This window comes from Leptonychotes weddellii, chromosome 1 (genome assembly GCF_054177405.1).
Source record: "Leptonychotes weddellii isolate Sample4059 chromosome 1, ASM5417740v2, whole genome shotgun sequence".
In the NCBI taxonomy this organism is placed as follows: domain Eukaryota; kingdom Metazoa; phylum Chordata; class Mammalia; order Carnivora; family Phocidae; genus Leptonychotes; species Leptonychotes weddellii.
The window spans coordinates 70,872,253-70,889,239 of NC_138369.1; the positions used below are offsets into that span (position 1 = coordinate 70,872,253).

At 39.8% G+C, this 16,987-nt stretch overlaps 1 protein-coding gene across 2 annotated transcripts in view; it reads right to left on the reverse strand.

The window, feature by feature from the left end:
* KAT2B (lysine acetyltransferase 2B) overlaps nucleotides 1-16,987 on the reverse strand; it is a 94,623-nt gene that overhangs the window by 2,944 nt on the left and 74,692 nt on the right. The window contains exons 12-17 of one of the 2 annotated variants that reach the window (XM_081825798.1): nucleotides 14,157-14,267; nucleotides 11,166-11,309; nucleotides 5,668-5,782; nucleotides 4,192-4,228; nucleotides 3,901-3,964; nucleotides 3,718-3,802 (exon numbers count right to left, since the gene is read on the reverse strand). In XM_081825798.1, the coding sequence (XP_081681924.1) occupies nucleotides 3,718-3,802; nucleotides 3,901-3,964; nucleotides 4,192-4,228; nucleotides 5,668-5,782; nucleotides 11,166-11,309; nucleotides 14,157-14,267 (556 nt within the window). The remainder of the gene's footprint in view (nucleotides 1-3,717; nucleotides 3,803-3,900; nucleotides 3,965-4,191; nucleotides 4,229-5,667; nucleotides 5,783-11,165; nucleotides 11,310-14,156; nucleotides 14,268-16,987) is intronic. The other variant, XM_081825804.1, reaches the window with a different exon arrangement.

Below are 16,987 nucleotides of genomic sequence, written 5' to 3' on the forward strand. Positions count from 1 at the left end.
CGACCTCAGGGTCCTGGGATTGAGCCCTGCGTCAGGCTCTGTGCTGAGCATGGAGCCTGCTTGAGATTCTTTCTCCCTCTTCCTCTACCCCTTCCCTCCACGCGTGTGCACTCTCTCTCTCTCTCTCAACTAAATAGGGGTGTCTGGGTGGCTCAGTTGGTTAAGCAGCTGCCTGTTGGTTTTGGCTCAGGTCATGATCTCAGGGTCCTGGGATCAAGACCCCAGCAGGCTTCCCACTCAGTGGGGAGCCTATTTCTCTCCTTCTCCCTCTCCCTCTGCTCCTCCACTGGCTTGCGCGTGCACGCTCTCTCTCTCTCTCAAATGAATCAATAAACCTTTTTTTAAGAACAATAAAATAGATAAATAAAATCTTTAAAAAAAAAAGAAGATGCTAACATTTATCTACTTATAAGTCCCTAGTTGTCTCTAAGTCTGATTCTGTCATTAAAAATTATATTAACTGTGCATGGAAAAATAAGTCAAAATTGCTATAAAAAAAATACCTCTACCAATAACCCAAACTCCCACTATATTATCAAATTTTCCAGAAGGAAAGAAACTTAAAACCAAATACACTGGGATCATTAGCTAGTGAGATATATAAATTTATGTGCAACATCCAAAAATGGGGAGAATTCATTTGCATCAAAATCTTAAATCTACCACAAAACACCAAAGAAAAAATGGGAAATATGTACTTTTGCCTATTTCCTTTGACTAAAGCGTCTCTTGGTTAGTGGTATGTCATCATATCTGTGAGTTCAACTTTCAATTCTCTTTCTTCTCTAACTAAAACAGTTTGGAAGGAGAGGAAAATTGGCAAGTGTTAAGATGCTTTATAAAGGCTCAGCAAATACCCCACTAGATGTCTCACCCGAGTGTGACTGAGCAGATGAAGATGTCCTCTCATTAAATGAAAAAAGAGCAATGAAATTAATTGTGCCTCTCCAGGTAGTTAGATGTTCACCTTACCACCTAAATGCCTACCACTTAAGATATGCTGCCCAATATAGTGCTTATGCTTTAGAAGGAAGAGTTGTGTAACCAAAATGAGGGGGAAAAGAATGAAACATGGCACAAAGAAGTTTATTCAAAAGCTTTCAAACTATTATTTGGAAGAAAGGGGGTACGAAGAGATGGGGAGAGCCTAAAATACAGCAGAAACAAAATGAGAGTCATAGAAGCGTTTGGATCTTCAGAATAATTACAACCAATTCTCCATATTTCCTTTCTATATTTCTATTCCATTCTTAAGTTATAAACAACATCTTTTGGGTGCCTTGGTGGCTCAGTCAGTTAAGCATCTGCCTTCGGCTCAAGAGAGACCTGTATCAGGCTCTCTGCTCAGTGGGGAGTCTGCTTCTCCTCTCCCTCTGCCTGCCACTTCCCCTGCTTGTGCACTCACTCTCTCACTCTCTCTGTCAAAAAAAATAAAATCTTTAAAGTAAATAAATAAATAACAACTTTCTTCCTCTAGCTTTATTAGAGGCTTACTTGACCAAATGGCACGGGTTAAAAAAGAAGGTGACTAAATATCAGTGATACCACATATGGAGAAAACATTAAATTATTCCATTTTCATCCTTCCCACCAACTGGGGAGTTCTGAGTAAATAGGAAAACCCTGCCCAGCAATGCACGCATGGTAAGAAGACATGCTTGGGCCAGACTACTCAGATGATTTTCTGAGATTCCCTAAATGACACAGGTTGGACCTCATTCATATGGGAGTTTCTGAGAGCACAAGGGAAAGAAAAGAAACGTTTTTAGAAAAAGCCGAGAAGGCAATAATGGGGGAAAGTAAAATTACTGATTTGTCAGTCTTGTCCTCAAAAACATGACCATCTTAGGGACAAGACTACACCTTTCACTCAGCACCTAAAGGCACCCTAAGAAAAATATTATTGCTCCCCTAAGGAGCACTATTCACTATTTTCATAACTTTGTCTAGAACACACCTCAGTCTACCACTGGTCTTGTTCAGCAGGCCCAATATTCCCCTCATGAGTATTCAGCTATGCACACAGGCTCATACCCTTCTCAGCCTGGACCAAGCAAAACACTTTCAGAAAGCAGGCTGAGAGTAGGCTATGACAGATGGGACCTTCTAGACCTACTATTGCAGGTTTTCAGAGCATACATAAGCAAGGCTGAAAGATAATTATTCTCCCCAAACTCATACAACCTCCCATGAGGGTTTCATAAGGGAGTTGAGACGGTCCAGGCGATGAGGATGCAAAGGTCAGTTAACTTAAGTTTGGAAATGGGCATAAAGGATTTTAACATATTTTTTACAGGATGGAAAATACTGAGGGGCATGTGACTAGCTCAGTCAGCAGGGCATGCGACTCTTGATCTCAGGGCTGTAAATTCAAGCCACATGATGGGTATAGAGATTACTTAAAAATAAGACCTTTAAAAAAAATTTAAAGGACTCTGAAAAACAAACAGGGTTCTAGAGGGGAGGGGGGTGGGAGGATGGGTTGGCCTGGTGGTGGGTATTGAGGAGGGCACATTCTGCATGGAGCACTGGGTGTTATGCACAAACAATGAATCATGGAACACTTCATCTAAAACTAATGATGTAATGTATGGGGATTAACATAAGAATAAAAAAAAAAATTTTTAAAAAGAAAATACTGATTCCCCAAACATGCTTCTATTCAAAATTCTAGACTCACTCAACCCTCACACTTTGGTTTTCATAACTAAGATACAGAGAAGCAAGGCAGAGAGAAAAGAGAAAGAAAAGCATATGGATGTAGGTCCACATTAAGGAGGACAGACTACCAAAATCATTACAATGACTATATAGAACATTCATGTGAAAATCAATGCTATAGAAAACAGCTACAAATAACTCTTTCGTCAGGGAACTAATGGATACCTTTCATTCTTCCTTTCATATTTTAATACCTTCTTAGAACCAGGAACAGATTGCAGGTAGGAAAGGGACAGAAGACACAGGCTGTCTCCAAAACAATGGCCACACAACCGACTGAAAACATTTCAGCTAGCTGTCTGTCATCTACACAATGCCAAATTAGTTTAATTGGATTCTCAATTGGTTCAATTAATCATTTTAGCATGGTGTACGCACAGCAACAAATTCCACAATTCGACATTTCCAAAGCATTTTTTGTTTGTCTGGTATTGGATGTGGAACAAAGCTTTTAAAGGGAGTATAAATAGTGACACTAATATTATCCATCGAGAGCATGGAAAAATCGAAAACTGCGTTACTAGAATTTCCCCTTCTGCTAGCATAGCAGGCAAGCAGCCTTAATCCAATGTCTTTTGCGTCGCTTTCAAAAATTCTCAAAAGGCTCAAAATACATCAAGAGGACAACCTGAAGTCGTCCATGTGCAACCGAACCAGAGTTTTCCATGTGTAGAATAGAAACAAGGTTATGTCCCAACAGCCAGTTTTCACATCTAGTGCTGGGTGCAGTTCCCCAGCTGGGCTCTCTGCATCCAGGGCTGGAGGCAGGCGGCTCTAAAAGCTGCAGGAGTGTCTAACATGACTCGGCCACCCACCTGTCCTTTATCACTCTGCTCTCTATCACTGGCCCTCCGTGGGTGCAGGGAATCCCACCACCCACCACACACACCCTACCCTACAACAGAAGAGTACAAATCAACCTCAGCAACCATGTGTCCCCCACACCGCCATCCAGAGAGTGTTAAATCTATACTTAGAAAATGTTAATGGCATTACCCATGGGGAACCTTATAACTTCATAATATCCCGGAGCTTCTGTTCTCTTCACAGGTTCCATGAAGGGCCAAGCGCTTTGATGGCTCTTGAGTAAAGAAAAAAGTAAGGTATCTAATATGGAAATTCCATGTGGGAAATCATTTCAAAATATCTGCATGAGGTGAATGAAAAGAAAACACCCACCTTCACCTGCTGAAGGATGCTCTTGAGCGTGCTGTAAAGCTGGTCAGGGTCTTTGGGCTCTTTACTTGAAAGGAAAAGAGGAAACAACAGGGAACAATGATTAGTTTTTTGCCCTCTTGCCAAGGGATTCCTATTCTGCTTATTTTTACAAAAACCTAAAATGGGAGCCAAACCAGAATTTTCTTATGAAAATTGAATGGGTGATTACAAGCAGTTTGCCCACTTCCTCCTAAGTTGCTGGGAGGAAAGAAAACTTACTTCCATTAATATCCTCTCCCCCATCCTACTTACCTTTTCTCTCTTCCACTCGGCTTCCAGCCTGTCTCTCCTATATGTCAACGAAATTAAACACTGAATGAGAACTGCTTTTGGTCAAGAGAGTAACAAAATTAATACTTATCAAAGATGAAATAAATTACAAGCATGCCTCAATAAAAGTCTATTTCTGGGCAGAGACAGAAATCAACTGCAATTAGTTACTTCCTTCTACAGCTAACAGCATGAAACATTTCCAAGAAGGCCAACACCTCTTCATGTTAGCACTTTCTAAAGCAGGAACTCCGACTTTTCAGAGGAAAGCATAAAAAATAAATACGCCCAGTACTGGGGGCATATGTGTATTTTGAACTCTAAATCACATTTTGCTAATCACCATGTGAAAGAGTTAAGCTGTTATTTTAGGTTAGAACAAACTTTGTCCTGGTCTCTATTTTATTTGGCAAAGACCTGCTTGTAATACAAGATGGTTACTGCAGCAGAAAGAAAACACAGCCTCAAGTCCAACGGACCTGGATTTGATTTCTTGCTCTCTCCTTAAAAGCTAACTTATCCTAGATAAGTCAGAGAGGTTAAGTAACTTATCAATCTATAAAACAGAACTCTAAAAATTAGGTGATATTATCGCTTTTGAAATTAGCTGATGTATGTAAAAAAACAGAAGAATGCCTGGCACAAGGGAAGTGAAATTTCTAAGTCTAGAAGTAACAGTAAGATCTGCTACAGGGTAGCTATTGTATTGAAGGAATGTATCTTGCCCTAATAAGGTCTTATTTTTTTCTGGAGAACTGTGGTTTGTTTGATTTTGTGTTGTGTATTAAATCTTCAATATACTAGAAGATCCTGGATTTGAACTGAACAAAAGTGTGGCTATTCAACAGCTTTCGATCTACAAAAACAGATATTTTGTACGTTTTCACCCAAGACGATTCATCTCTAACACTCGCAGATAAGAACCCTTGGGGAAACTACTCTAAAATAAGAAACGTGGAACAAATTATGTTTCCCAATCATATTTTTTAGAAATTTGGAGACACAAATTTGGCCAAGCACACACCTGCGCAGGTTGCAATCATGAGAGCATGAGCAAGGGTGCGAAACAGCGACACGTTTGCAGATCAGCATCTGCTGCTTCTAATTCTGACAGTTACTGGCCATGTGCTAGTTGAGGTCAAAGGACTTAACCACTCTGAGGCTCAATTACCCCATACATAAAAGTAGAATTTCCCCGTGCTATAAACGGTAATCTCTCAATAAATGATGGATATGAACAGCTATAAGAAGGGGTCATCTAAGTTCTCCTTATTTGTTAGCACTGAGAAGTAGGGAAAAGACAAAGGGAAAGCATCTGCTCCCTTCTTAAGACTACAGACACCACGAATGGAGACAGGCAAGGCAAAAAGCTTTCCAAATCACTGCACTCTGACAACCGTTTCAAACACATCACATGGCAATACTAAAAGATTTCGCTCTTGAAAGATCTATACATACTAATTCCAGGAATGCTTTCTATTGGAATCTGCCGAACTCCATCTTTAAAACATGAAAGTCCAGGGTATACTTTCCGAATCTGGGCTTGCTTTCTTTCTATCAGCTTTTTAATGATCTGTAAAGCACAAAAAGAAAATGTGTTTAGTGCCAGAAGTCTGTGGCTACAGATTACGTCAGTCAACCTGAGAAGTCGGTCTCCTAAATAAAGTCTTCGGGACGAGCACAGGGAGAGAGGGTGAATGCTATTGAACAGGGAAGACCTGAAAACGTTCTATTACACCATACACCTCCAGGGGCATTCACACAACCGTCTTTGAATACTTGTCCCCTGCCATCCAAAAAGCCAACATTGAGAGAACACACTGCCCTTGGGGCCCGCTGTCCTCTTTCACAAAGGAGCCAATTATTCTGCCCTATTTCTCTGAGGAGCCTCTGCCGGAGCTGATCGGCTACGCAGCCCAGCCGCAGCATCCGGACCTCTTCACATCCCCTGACTAGGAACTAAATGTTCCCTTCCGACTGGAGGGCTCTTAAACAGGCCTCAGAAAGTGTCGCTACCCGCCCCCCCGCCGCCTTGCCAGGAAGGATGACATTATTTTTTTTTTTTTAAAGATTTTATTTATTTATTTGAGAGAGAGAGAATGAGAGAGAGAGCACGAGAGGGGGGAGGGTCAGAGGGAGAAGCAGACTCCCCGCTGAGCAGGGAGCCCGATGCAGGACTCGATCCAGGGACTCCAGGATCATGACCTGAGCCGAAGGCAGTCGCTCAACCAACTGAGCCACCCAGGCGCCCCTGGAAGGATGACATTATTACTCCAAATTTTCAAGGTTTGAGCCCTAACTTATACTGTTTGCATCAAAAAAGCAGCTCCAAATTGTTGAGGCGACACACCCGCCTCGTGTCAGCAACCAGGATGGATTAGGGAATTCTGAGAGGTGTTTGTTTTGTAGAATAGTTCCTAATGTACTGAGGTCAACTATTTCCAAAGCAGTGCGGTTTCCCATTTAAAAAAAGAAAAAAAATTAATTAAAAATAGCCATCCCGAAATTAACTATGTCATAACTGATTTGGGACAAGAAAAAACAAAACAGGGGGAGAAAAGAGGGGAGTTGGAAGCAAACCATAAGAGACTTTAAACAGTAGAGAACAAACTGAGAGTTGCTGGAGGGGGGTGGACAGGGGATGGGCTAAATGGGTGATGGGCATTAAGGAGGGCATGTGATGAGCGGTGGGTGTTATATGTAAATGATGAATCACTAAATTCTACGTTACACTGTATGTTAGCTAACTAGAATTTCAATGAAAATTTGAAAAAGAGGGGTGCCTGGGTGGCTCAGTCGCTAAGCATCTGCCTTCAGCTCGGGTCATGATCCCAGGGTCCTGGGATCGAGCCCCGCATCGGGCTCTCTGCTCGGCGGGAAGCCCGCTTCTCCCTCTCCCACTCCCCCTGCTTGTGTTCCCTTTCTCGCTGTCTCTCTCTCTGTCAAATAAATAAACAAAAAATCTTTAAAAAAAAAAAAATTTGAAGAAGAAAAACACAGTAGCAGTCATTAATTGAATTCACAAAGGAAAACAAAAAATTCCAGGTCCTAACAGCTTGATCTCAAACATATCATTGGTAAATGCTCCAGCATGAATGCATTTTCACCCTGACAATTAAACAAAGAACTTCGTAAGGTGAATGGGACTAGTAAAAGTATATGCCTGATAAATCCAGTTCACTGCTGTGCAACAGAAATATAATGCAATCAGCTCATGTAAATTTTTTTAAGATCTTATTTATTTATTTGAGAGAGAAGAAAGAAAGAGAGAGAGAGCACACAAGCAGGAGGGAGGGGCAGAGCGAGAAGCAGACTCCCCCCACTGAATAGGAAGCCCAGAATCGGGGGCTGGATCCCAGGACCCTGAGATCACACATGACCTGAGCCACCCCACCCCCATGTTCCAGTAGCCACATTTCTTAAAGTAAAAAGTAATAGGTAAAATTGATTTTAACAATATATTTTTACTTAATCCAATAAATCCAAAATATTATCACTGCAGCATATAATCATAGAAAAAATACGTATGAGATATTTTACATTCTTTTATTCCTAACAGGTCTTCAAAATCGGAGTGTATTTTATACTTACAGTGCATCTCAATTTCAACTAACCACATAGCAAGCACTCAGAAGCCATAATGTAGCTAGCAGATGCCACTTTGGACAGGATAGATCTAGATGGATGCTCTCCCTCTGTTTATTTATGAGTCTAAGTCTTTTTATTTTTATTAAGATTTTTGGGGGCGCCTGGGTGGCTCAGTCGATTAAGCATCCCACTAGTGATTTCAGCTCAGGTAGTAAACTCAGGGTTGTGGGATCCAGCCCTGCAAGGCATCCGGCTCAGTGGGGAATGTGCTTGAGTTTCTCTAGCTCTGCCCCTCCATGCACTCATGCTCTCTCTCTCTCTCTAAAATAAATTAATTTAAAAAAAGAAAAGAAAAAAGATTTTATTTTTAAGTAATCTCTATCTATACCCAACGTGGGGCTCAAATTTACAACCCCAAGATCAAGGGTCACATGCTCTTCTGACTGAGCCAGCCAGGAGCCCTGAGTGTAACCCTTTTTTTTTTTTTTAAGTTTTTTAATTTATCTAATAATCTCTACACCCAATGTGGGGCTCAAACTCACAACCCCAAGATCAAGAGTCAGATGCTCTTCTGACTGAGCCAGCCAGGCATCCACCCCAGTCTAAGTCTTTTTAAAAGAGAATCGCAATGGTACTCTCTTAAACACCTTCAGAAAACATAATTTCAAATATAATTTTAAAACTTTTTCTCTTTATCAAGGATACTCTCAGATGTGATAACCCACCCAGGTGGCTTCCACACCCCTTGGGTAGCACCTTGAAGGTGGCAGGGTCCTGGTGAGTGACTCCGTAATGACAGTAGAGGGCTTCTTAACCCCTCTGTGCCTCCAAGGGTTGCTTTGAAGAAAGGAGACACTATACTTCTGTTTCAGTCTTTTATCTTCACCTCCCTTGAAAATGTCTCCACTTCTCCACCATGTCATCATCATTCTCTCCTCAAATCCTTCTCCCATTCCATCCCTTCAGTTTTAGTCTCCCCAAACATAAGATTTGGGGGAACTCCCCCATCTCTAATATGCCACCAAGTCTTAGCAAGTGTTCTTACAAAGAAATCTCATTGGTTGGCATCACCCTTACTTTCCCTTGTTGTCTCACACTCGGATGAAGATTTGAGACGTATCCCTACATCCCAACTCCACCTCCCCATACACACATGCACACATGCATATATACACTCAACTCTGCCGGCTCATGACCTATTCACACTTTCTCAAATAGTGGCTTTTATCACCAGCACACCTATGGTCCTCACTGTTCATGTGCCCATGAATCTACTTATGTTGGACTCTGAATCTTTGCTCATGCTGATGGGATTCAGCAGGCTCAAAAGAGTTCAAACATTATTTCCCACAAAGACACCTCCGATGACGCTAGGTCCCTACGGATTCCACCTTCCCCTTGGAGTCAACACTCACAAAGTAGCCCTCAACTCCTACTCTGCTCCCCTGTCCAACTGCACTAGCTTGCTCTCTCCATCTCCACTAGACACAACCACAACTTATTCTGCTCTTGCATGCTTTCAGGGGCCAGGAAAGCCCTCCATCTACTTACAATTTGTTTGCTACTACCATTAGTCCCTGTCTTCCGCAAGGGGGTTTTCAAAAGTTGGAAGGAAGATACTTGCGAAAATCATTTGAATTCTGTGGAAGAAGATACTACGCGAATCCAGTATTTTATTATGGTGACTTCAGGTCTCTTTGAAAGAATCTAGGTTAACAGCTCCCAGCCTGCGTCATCCACTCAGTGGCATGTGTTAGAGAAGGCTGGAGGCAAACAGGGAAGGTGAGGCGAGAGGGAGATGAGATCCAAGAGGGGAGGGGAAAAAGAAAGGGAAGGGAGCACTGTCTTCTAACCAACTGACTGCTTTGGCTAGCTCTGTGCTTATGGCTTTCCCCTGTCCGCATTAAGAGCCAACAGATCCGGACGAGGCGAATCTGCAGGGGACTCCTGCTCTCTGCTTTCACCAGAGATGCATGGGTGCTCCTCAGAGGAGGAAGGAGGGACGGGCAGCTGACTGCCTGGTGATGGCTCTAGCTGGCCAGCAGCCCCTCATGCTGAACACGGAGCTGCTGAATACAGACCTGCTCATTAGAGCCCAAAGAGAACAATGAAGAAAGCTAGCTCTTTAGAAAGAGACAGAGAGAGGAGCCTGCTGTGCTTTTATTAACTCTCCAAGTACCCTATTTGGAATTCTCTCTAAGGCTGGCATCTCTGAGCGAGAAACAACAAAGGTTGTTTTTATTTTCTAAAAAAAGAAAAAAAGCCTTTCACCCACATTCATAAGAACAAGCCTGACCCACTTTAAGTAAAAAAGAAAAATATTTATTGAGCACCTACTACGCACGACACTGTATAAGGAGTTTTATGTCTGTTATGTTGATGATGTCTGACAAACAACTGAGAAGTGGGATTAAGGGACATTAGTAGAAACCAGAAAACAAAGACGGGGTTTAAGACAGATGCCTTTTTTAGTTACTTGCTAGAAAAAAAGTGCACTAGAATGAGTAACAGAAGTATAAAGTGGAAATGATGAGGGATGACACAGCCACAAAGCCCATTTTTGAACTCCAAGGAACTAGGTAGGGGGAGTGAGGAGGTGATCCTGGGCTTAACATAAAATTTGTTCATTTAATAAATGCACACTTCCCAATTATGCTCTTTCTATGGTATTTTTTTTCTGTCTTGGACAAATGTAAAATTACTATGTAGTCAAATCTATCAACCTTTCCTCTCACTGTTTCTCTTTTAGTTCGTATGTATAAAAGACGTCACCCCAAAATGAGGTAACAAATCACGGAATTCCTAGAAGTATAGGCCTTCGGAAGGTGCAATGTTAAAAGGAGAGATGGATACATGCCAAGATAAATGCCCACGTAAGATGATGAATAACAAAAATTCAAATAAGTGGATCAAACTAGTGCTAGTGAAGTTCAAAGAAGAAACTGAACACAGGCCAAAGTGGTCCTACTTGTATGTCTGTTAGGAGAGTGAGGTAGGAACTGGATAAAGACACCAAGCTAGAGGCTTAAAGCATCAGTAATGGCTTTTAGAGAAGAGTTTAGATAAGCAAAGAAGTAAGTTTGGGAAGGGTACATGAGGCTAGAAAGTAAAAGGCCTTGAAGGTGAAGGTGTCGTATTTTACAACTTTTGTATTTTACACCAGTTTAACAAGTGTTGACCCTCTTAGGAATGGTACCTAGAGAGGAAACAGATCAAGCATACCATCAAAGAAGAAATCTATACAAACCATAGCAAACTGAAATTATGATGATATCCAGTAGAGCCGTCCACATAGAGCCCAGAGATATGCAACTCACCCAAAGAAGACCAGCCTGTATGGAAGGAATAGGAGTCAGTCATGTGCTTACCTCCTTTTGCTTCTTAATGATGACAGAAAATTCTGTGTATGGGATCCGTGGATTTAGTTCACATCCCATTAAAGTGGCCCCTTCATAATCTTTAATGTAGCCAACATATTTGGTTTTAGGTATTTTAATTTCTTTGGAGAAACCCTGCAAAGCAAATAAATTCATTCATATGGCCATTGTGCAACAAATATCCACTGAGTGCAAACTGTGTGGTAGGCAGCAAGATACACTTTTTTCAAGTTCTCATCATATTATTCTGGAAAGGATTAGCATGAAACCCCTCTGTGGAGTTCAAAAACATCAAAAATCAAACAGCAAACAGGAAGCAAGACAACATAAAAAAATAATCCGAGTAAAACACAAATTATACTAAACGGTTTTTAACAGAACTAATATAAGGTTGAATTTTATATTAAATTGAACAATTTCTCCCAAACTGGGGAGGGGACCCCAAGATTCTCAACAAATCAAAAATCGGTCTAAGTTCTGAAAGAAAAGCTTATCAAAAAATATAGTAATTAGAGGTGCCTGTCTGGCTCAGTCAGTAGAGCATGTGACCATCTGTGACTCTTTTTTAAGATTTTATTTATTTGAGAGAGAGAGAGTGGGGGGAGGAGCAGAGTGAGAGGGAGAAACCTAAGCAGACTCCACGCTGAGTGCACAGCCCGATGCAGGGCTCGATCTCACAACCCTGAGATCACATCCTGAGCTGAAACCAAGAGTCGGATGCTTATCCAACTATGCCACCCAGACACCCTGGAGCATGAGGCTCTTGATCTTGGGGTTGTGAGTTCGAGCCCCACATTGGGTATAGAGATTACTTAATTACTTATTACCTTTTTTTTTCTTTTTAGATTTTATTTATTTGAGAGAGAGAGAAAGAGAGCACAAGTGGGGGGTTAGGGGCAGAGGGAGAGGGAGAAGCAGACTCCCCACTGAGCAGGGAGCCCGACATGGGGCTCGATCCCAGGACCCTAAGATCACGATCTGAGCAGATGCTTAACCGACTGAGCCACCCAGGTGCCCCAAAAACTTTGATGTTGAGGAAATGAAACCCCTACTGTATTGGCAAAAACTTCCAGACCATCATAATGTGTAGTTATGTCAGTGGCATTTATTTACAATATATTCATTTACATACTTTAATCTGCAATAACCTAGTGCTACAGGATATATATTCATGTATTTATATCATAAACATAATTTTCCTTACAATGCCTTCTTTGTGGTAAATTATTTGGAATTCAGAACTATCTCCAGCAGTGTCCTGCCGCCCTTTCAGCAAAAACTTATTTTCCAAGCAATCCTTGCCATCATCCTCAAAGAAGACTACAGACAAGTCATTTAAGAACCATATTTCAAGATCTGCAATGCAGTTGCAGCCTAAGAAAGCTGACACTCAAGCCTTCAGTTAACAATCCCACTGAGTTCTCCCAAATGAGTTTTATTATAAAAGTCACAGACACATCCCAAAGAATGAGAAGAAAACAAAATAGGAGATAGCTATCTGACATCAGAGGAGGAAAAACTCTCTAATCACATGAGCCTTATACAAAAAGAAGTTAATAGATTTTATGTAATGAAATCTTTAAGGATCTGTACATCAAAAGTCATAAGGAATGCTGAAACAACTGACAAGCGGAAGAAAAATCATAAAATAAAAGGTTAATATCCTCATATACAAAGAGTCCTCATAAATCAATGTGAAAATAAATATTTTAGTAGAAAAAGAGGCAAAATACAATGAATTGGCAATTCAAAAACAGAAGAAGAACTACAAAGGGTCAATGAATAAGAAAAAATACATCAAACTTCACAATGATTAAATAAATGCAAACATACACAATTTATTATCTAGGGAAGGAGTAAAAAATATATTTCTCAATTATCAAACCTTTTCCTGAACCCCGTTATATATTGCTTACAATAGAAATTGCTACAGTATTTGGCAATGCGTAACAAAAGCCTTAGATATATCTGGAAACAACTCTACTTCCGGACATTTATTCTAAGCAAACTTATCATAGATGAGGGCAACATACATACGAACACATACTTATAAATGTATACTTACATACAAGAAAGACTGAATGTCCTAAAAATGTGGTATTGGTTTAATGAATTATTTTCTAATTATACCATAAAATTTCAGAGAACCAACAAAAATTATGTAAATAATAATCAGAATATATTAAGTGAAAGGGGCAAGTAATTCAATTACATATAATATGAGCCAAATATTATATTTATATACATATGTACACATGAACACATACACAGAACATTATTAGAAGGGTACATATCAAAACATTACCAGTAAATCTCTTTGGATGGTAGAATTACAAATGAATTTTCTTCATTCTGCTTTACTATGTCTTCCAAAATTTCTACAATAACTTTACATTACTTGGAATTATAAAGCACTATTTAAAAAAATACGCAGCCAAAGAAGAAAAAGCTGAGCTGAAAACTGAGAATAAAAAGCTCCTTAAAAAGTTGAGCTGAAAACTTCTGATAAGGAAGGACCAAGATGGCAGCCAAGCTCCTAGCCTGCTGTGTGCTGCTGAAGAAGGATCGTCAGGAGCCCTTCATAACTTCATCATTTCCTTTCTGCTGTCATAAATAGAGGCTGTCCAGAGACTGAATGTATTTCTCTTATTCATGGAGAACTCTACTCACCCAGCCCTGGGAATTTCTCCTTAGCCTGGGGATACCATATTTTAGAAATCCAGGATGCAATATTATACTTCATTTATAGATGGCATTCATTCATTCACTCAACAAATATTTCTTTAGTACTTACTATGTGCTGGTCATACCCTCTACTACAGTCTGAAGCTTAGTCCTGGCCTAAGGATTAAAAAATAAATGTATGTCCTTCTTTTAAGTAGAAAATGCCAGGGGAAAAACTTCCTTGGTTTGGATGAAGGCTACCTGAGTATATTTAAAGAAAAGAAATGACAGAACAGAGTTGCACAGTGAAAAACTTACCTGTTTCTTGAAATAACCAATTGCATATTCATCTGCATATGTGAGGAAGTTCAGGATATCATGTTTTATATGATATTCTTTCAAGTGATTCATCAGGTGCGTTCCATAGCCCTATGTGGAAGTTAGTATACAGATAAATATATTAGGTTCTGGAGAAAACACATTCCTACAAATTCACTGGGAAATGTTGACAAATTTAGGAGTTGGTACTTTGATATATTTTACCAATATAATCCTAACACCCTTTCATGCATTTCTGAACTTTGAAAATGACCTACAAAACCAAAAAATTCAAAATCCTTGAATTGAGATACAATCATCATTTTAAAATACAAGTTTCTGGTTCTTTCGAAGGCTACAAGCTGCTGGTTCAATCCTAAAGAGTATTTGCTGAATATTAACAAAGAAGTTTGGGGAGTTAACTTTGATTATGATTTCTGCTTATCTTTAAAGTATTTGAGAACCTAATGCAAAGAGCAATGTAAATGAAAAGTGCTAATCTTTACTAGAATATTAACTCAAGTGTTTCCTGAATGTATACAAATCAGCAACCCCTCCAAAGAAATGTATCATATCACATACACAGGATTTTCATCTTAGTCTTATCAGGCCATTCTAAGCAAGGTCTAAGAAATCCAGAATCTCTGAGTGAGCCAGAGGATATAAGGAAGTAAACTAAAGACAGCAAACAATGTGAATAAATTAATGATTAAAATATGAAAAAAAAATGCAAGTACCAGGTTTTTCAGTAGTGTATAAAGCTTAGAGAAAATCTATAAATTTAAAGTGATTGTTTTAGAACCTCATTAAAAGAGGTGAAAGTAAATCCAAGCATCCAGATACAAATACCTTCACATAAATATTTTAGAATTTGGTGACAAACTTTTCTAAAGAACTCAAATGTGCTTACAGGTATGGTCTCATGGAACTGCAGTAGCAGAGGGGGAGAAGGATCTTTGGAAACCATTTGGTCTAACTCTCCATCCCATGTGATGCTAGAAGTCTTCTGCCATCTACCCTAAAAAGGTGAGCTGTTAGAAACCTCTTCCAGTATAGAGTGATCCCTTGGTCCTGAGATAGACCAGTTCATTCTCAGGTATTGTTATGGTTGGGAAGTTCTTCCTAAAGTTTACCTGAGATCTGATCCCTTGTTATTTCTACTTCTTGACCTTGGTTCTACTCTTAGAGTAACAATGACTCATTCCTGTTCTTAACTCTTCAAGCCTTTAAAGACCATACCCTCTCATGCCCATCCCTACCTCCCAAACCCCATGTGAAATATCATTGAGGTTTCCATCTGTTCCTTAAAAGGCACGATTTGGAAGACCCCTTATTAATCTAATCACTCTTTTCTGGGCTTTCTCCTGTATAACAATGCCCTAAAGCATGGAAAGACCAAGCATAATAATTAGAGGATGGTCTGCCCAGTAAATCGGAGAACAGTATTACGATCTCATTCTTCTGGAAGTTATTCTTCCACTGATGTTACCCAGGGACATTTTAGCTTATCCCAACCATTTTACAATACTAATACATTCTAAGTTTCAATAAAACTAGGATAAAAAGAGGAACAAAATGTCTCTCTCCTTGAAGAGATGTTAAAATGGGGAAGATAAAGACATAAATACATAATAACAGTATAGAGCTGTGCTGTTCAACATGGTATCCAATAGCCACATGTGGTTTTTGAGCAACTGAAATGTGACTAGTCTAAACTGAAATGTACGAGTGTGTAAAATACACATCAGGAAAAAAAAAAAACAACTCAATAGTAACATTTTATCCTTATGACATGTTGAAATGACACTATTTTGGACATACTAGGTTAAATAAAAAATATCAAAATTAATTTCACCTGTTTCTTTTTACTTTTGAAAATACAGCTACTAGAAAATTTAAAATTATATACGTGGCTTGCATTTGAGACTCAAAGTATATTTCTATTGTGTAATGTTAGCATAGAGTGATGTATTTGTATCTTTAATACAGAAAAAGGGCAACTCGGTGGCTCAGTCAGCTAAGTGTCCGACTCTTGATTTCAGCTCAGGTCATGATCTGAGGGTTGTGCAATCCAGCCCTATGATGGGCTACACACTGGGCATGGACTCTGCTTAAGATTCTCTCTCTCCCCCTCCCCTCACCCTCTCTTTCCCTCTTTCTCTTTAAGAAAAAAAAAGATTACACATAAAGTCTTTAAGATAATTAAAGAGGGGGAAGGAGGAGGGTATAGAAGGAAAAGAACATGTTTAAGCTAGGCCTTAAGAAGAGTTTGTCAAGGGGCGCCTGGTGGCTCAGCTGGTTGAGCATCTGCCTTTGGCTCAGGTCATGATCCCGGAGTCCTGGGTTCGGGTCCCACATAGGGCTCCCTGCTCAGCAGAGAGTCAGCTTCTCCCTCCGCCCCTTACCCAGCTCATGCGCTCACGCTCATGCTCTCTCACACGCTCGCGCCCTCTCTCTCTCTCTCTCGTGCGCGTGCGTGCATGCACACTTTCTCTTTCAAATAAATAAACAAAATTAAAAAAAAGAAGAATTTGTCAAATGGAAAACAAGGTTAAGAAGACGGACTGGAAATGTAAATGTGAAGAAAAATAAACCCATACAAAAGTATTATAAAAAGATACAGGAAAGTGGGTTTATAACCTATGGGTACAAAAAGGCTTCCTAAAAAAAATACAAAATGCAAAAACATAAAGAACTGATTATTAAGTAGATTATTTTAAATTTTAAAACTCCTTAAAGTTATTATAAGCAATTTAAGATACCATAAACAAAAGACGAATGACAAATTGAGAGGGCATAGTTGTAACACATATTACAAAGATTTAATAGCT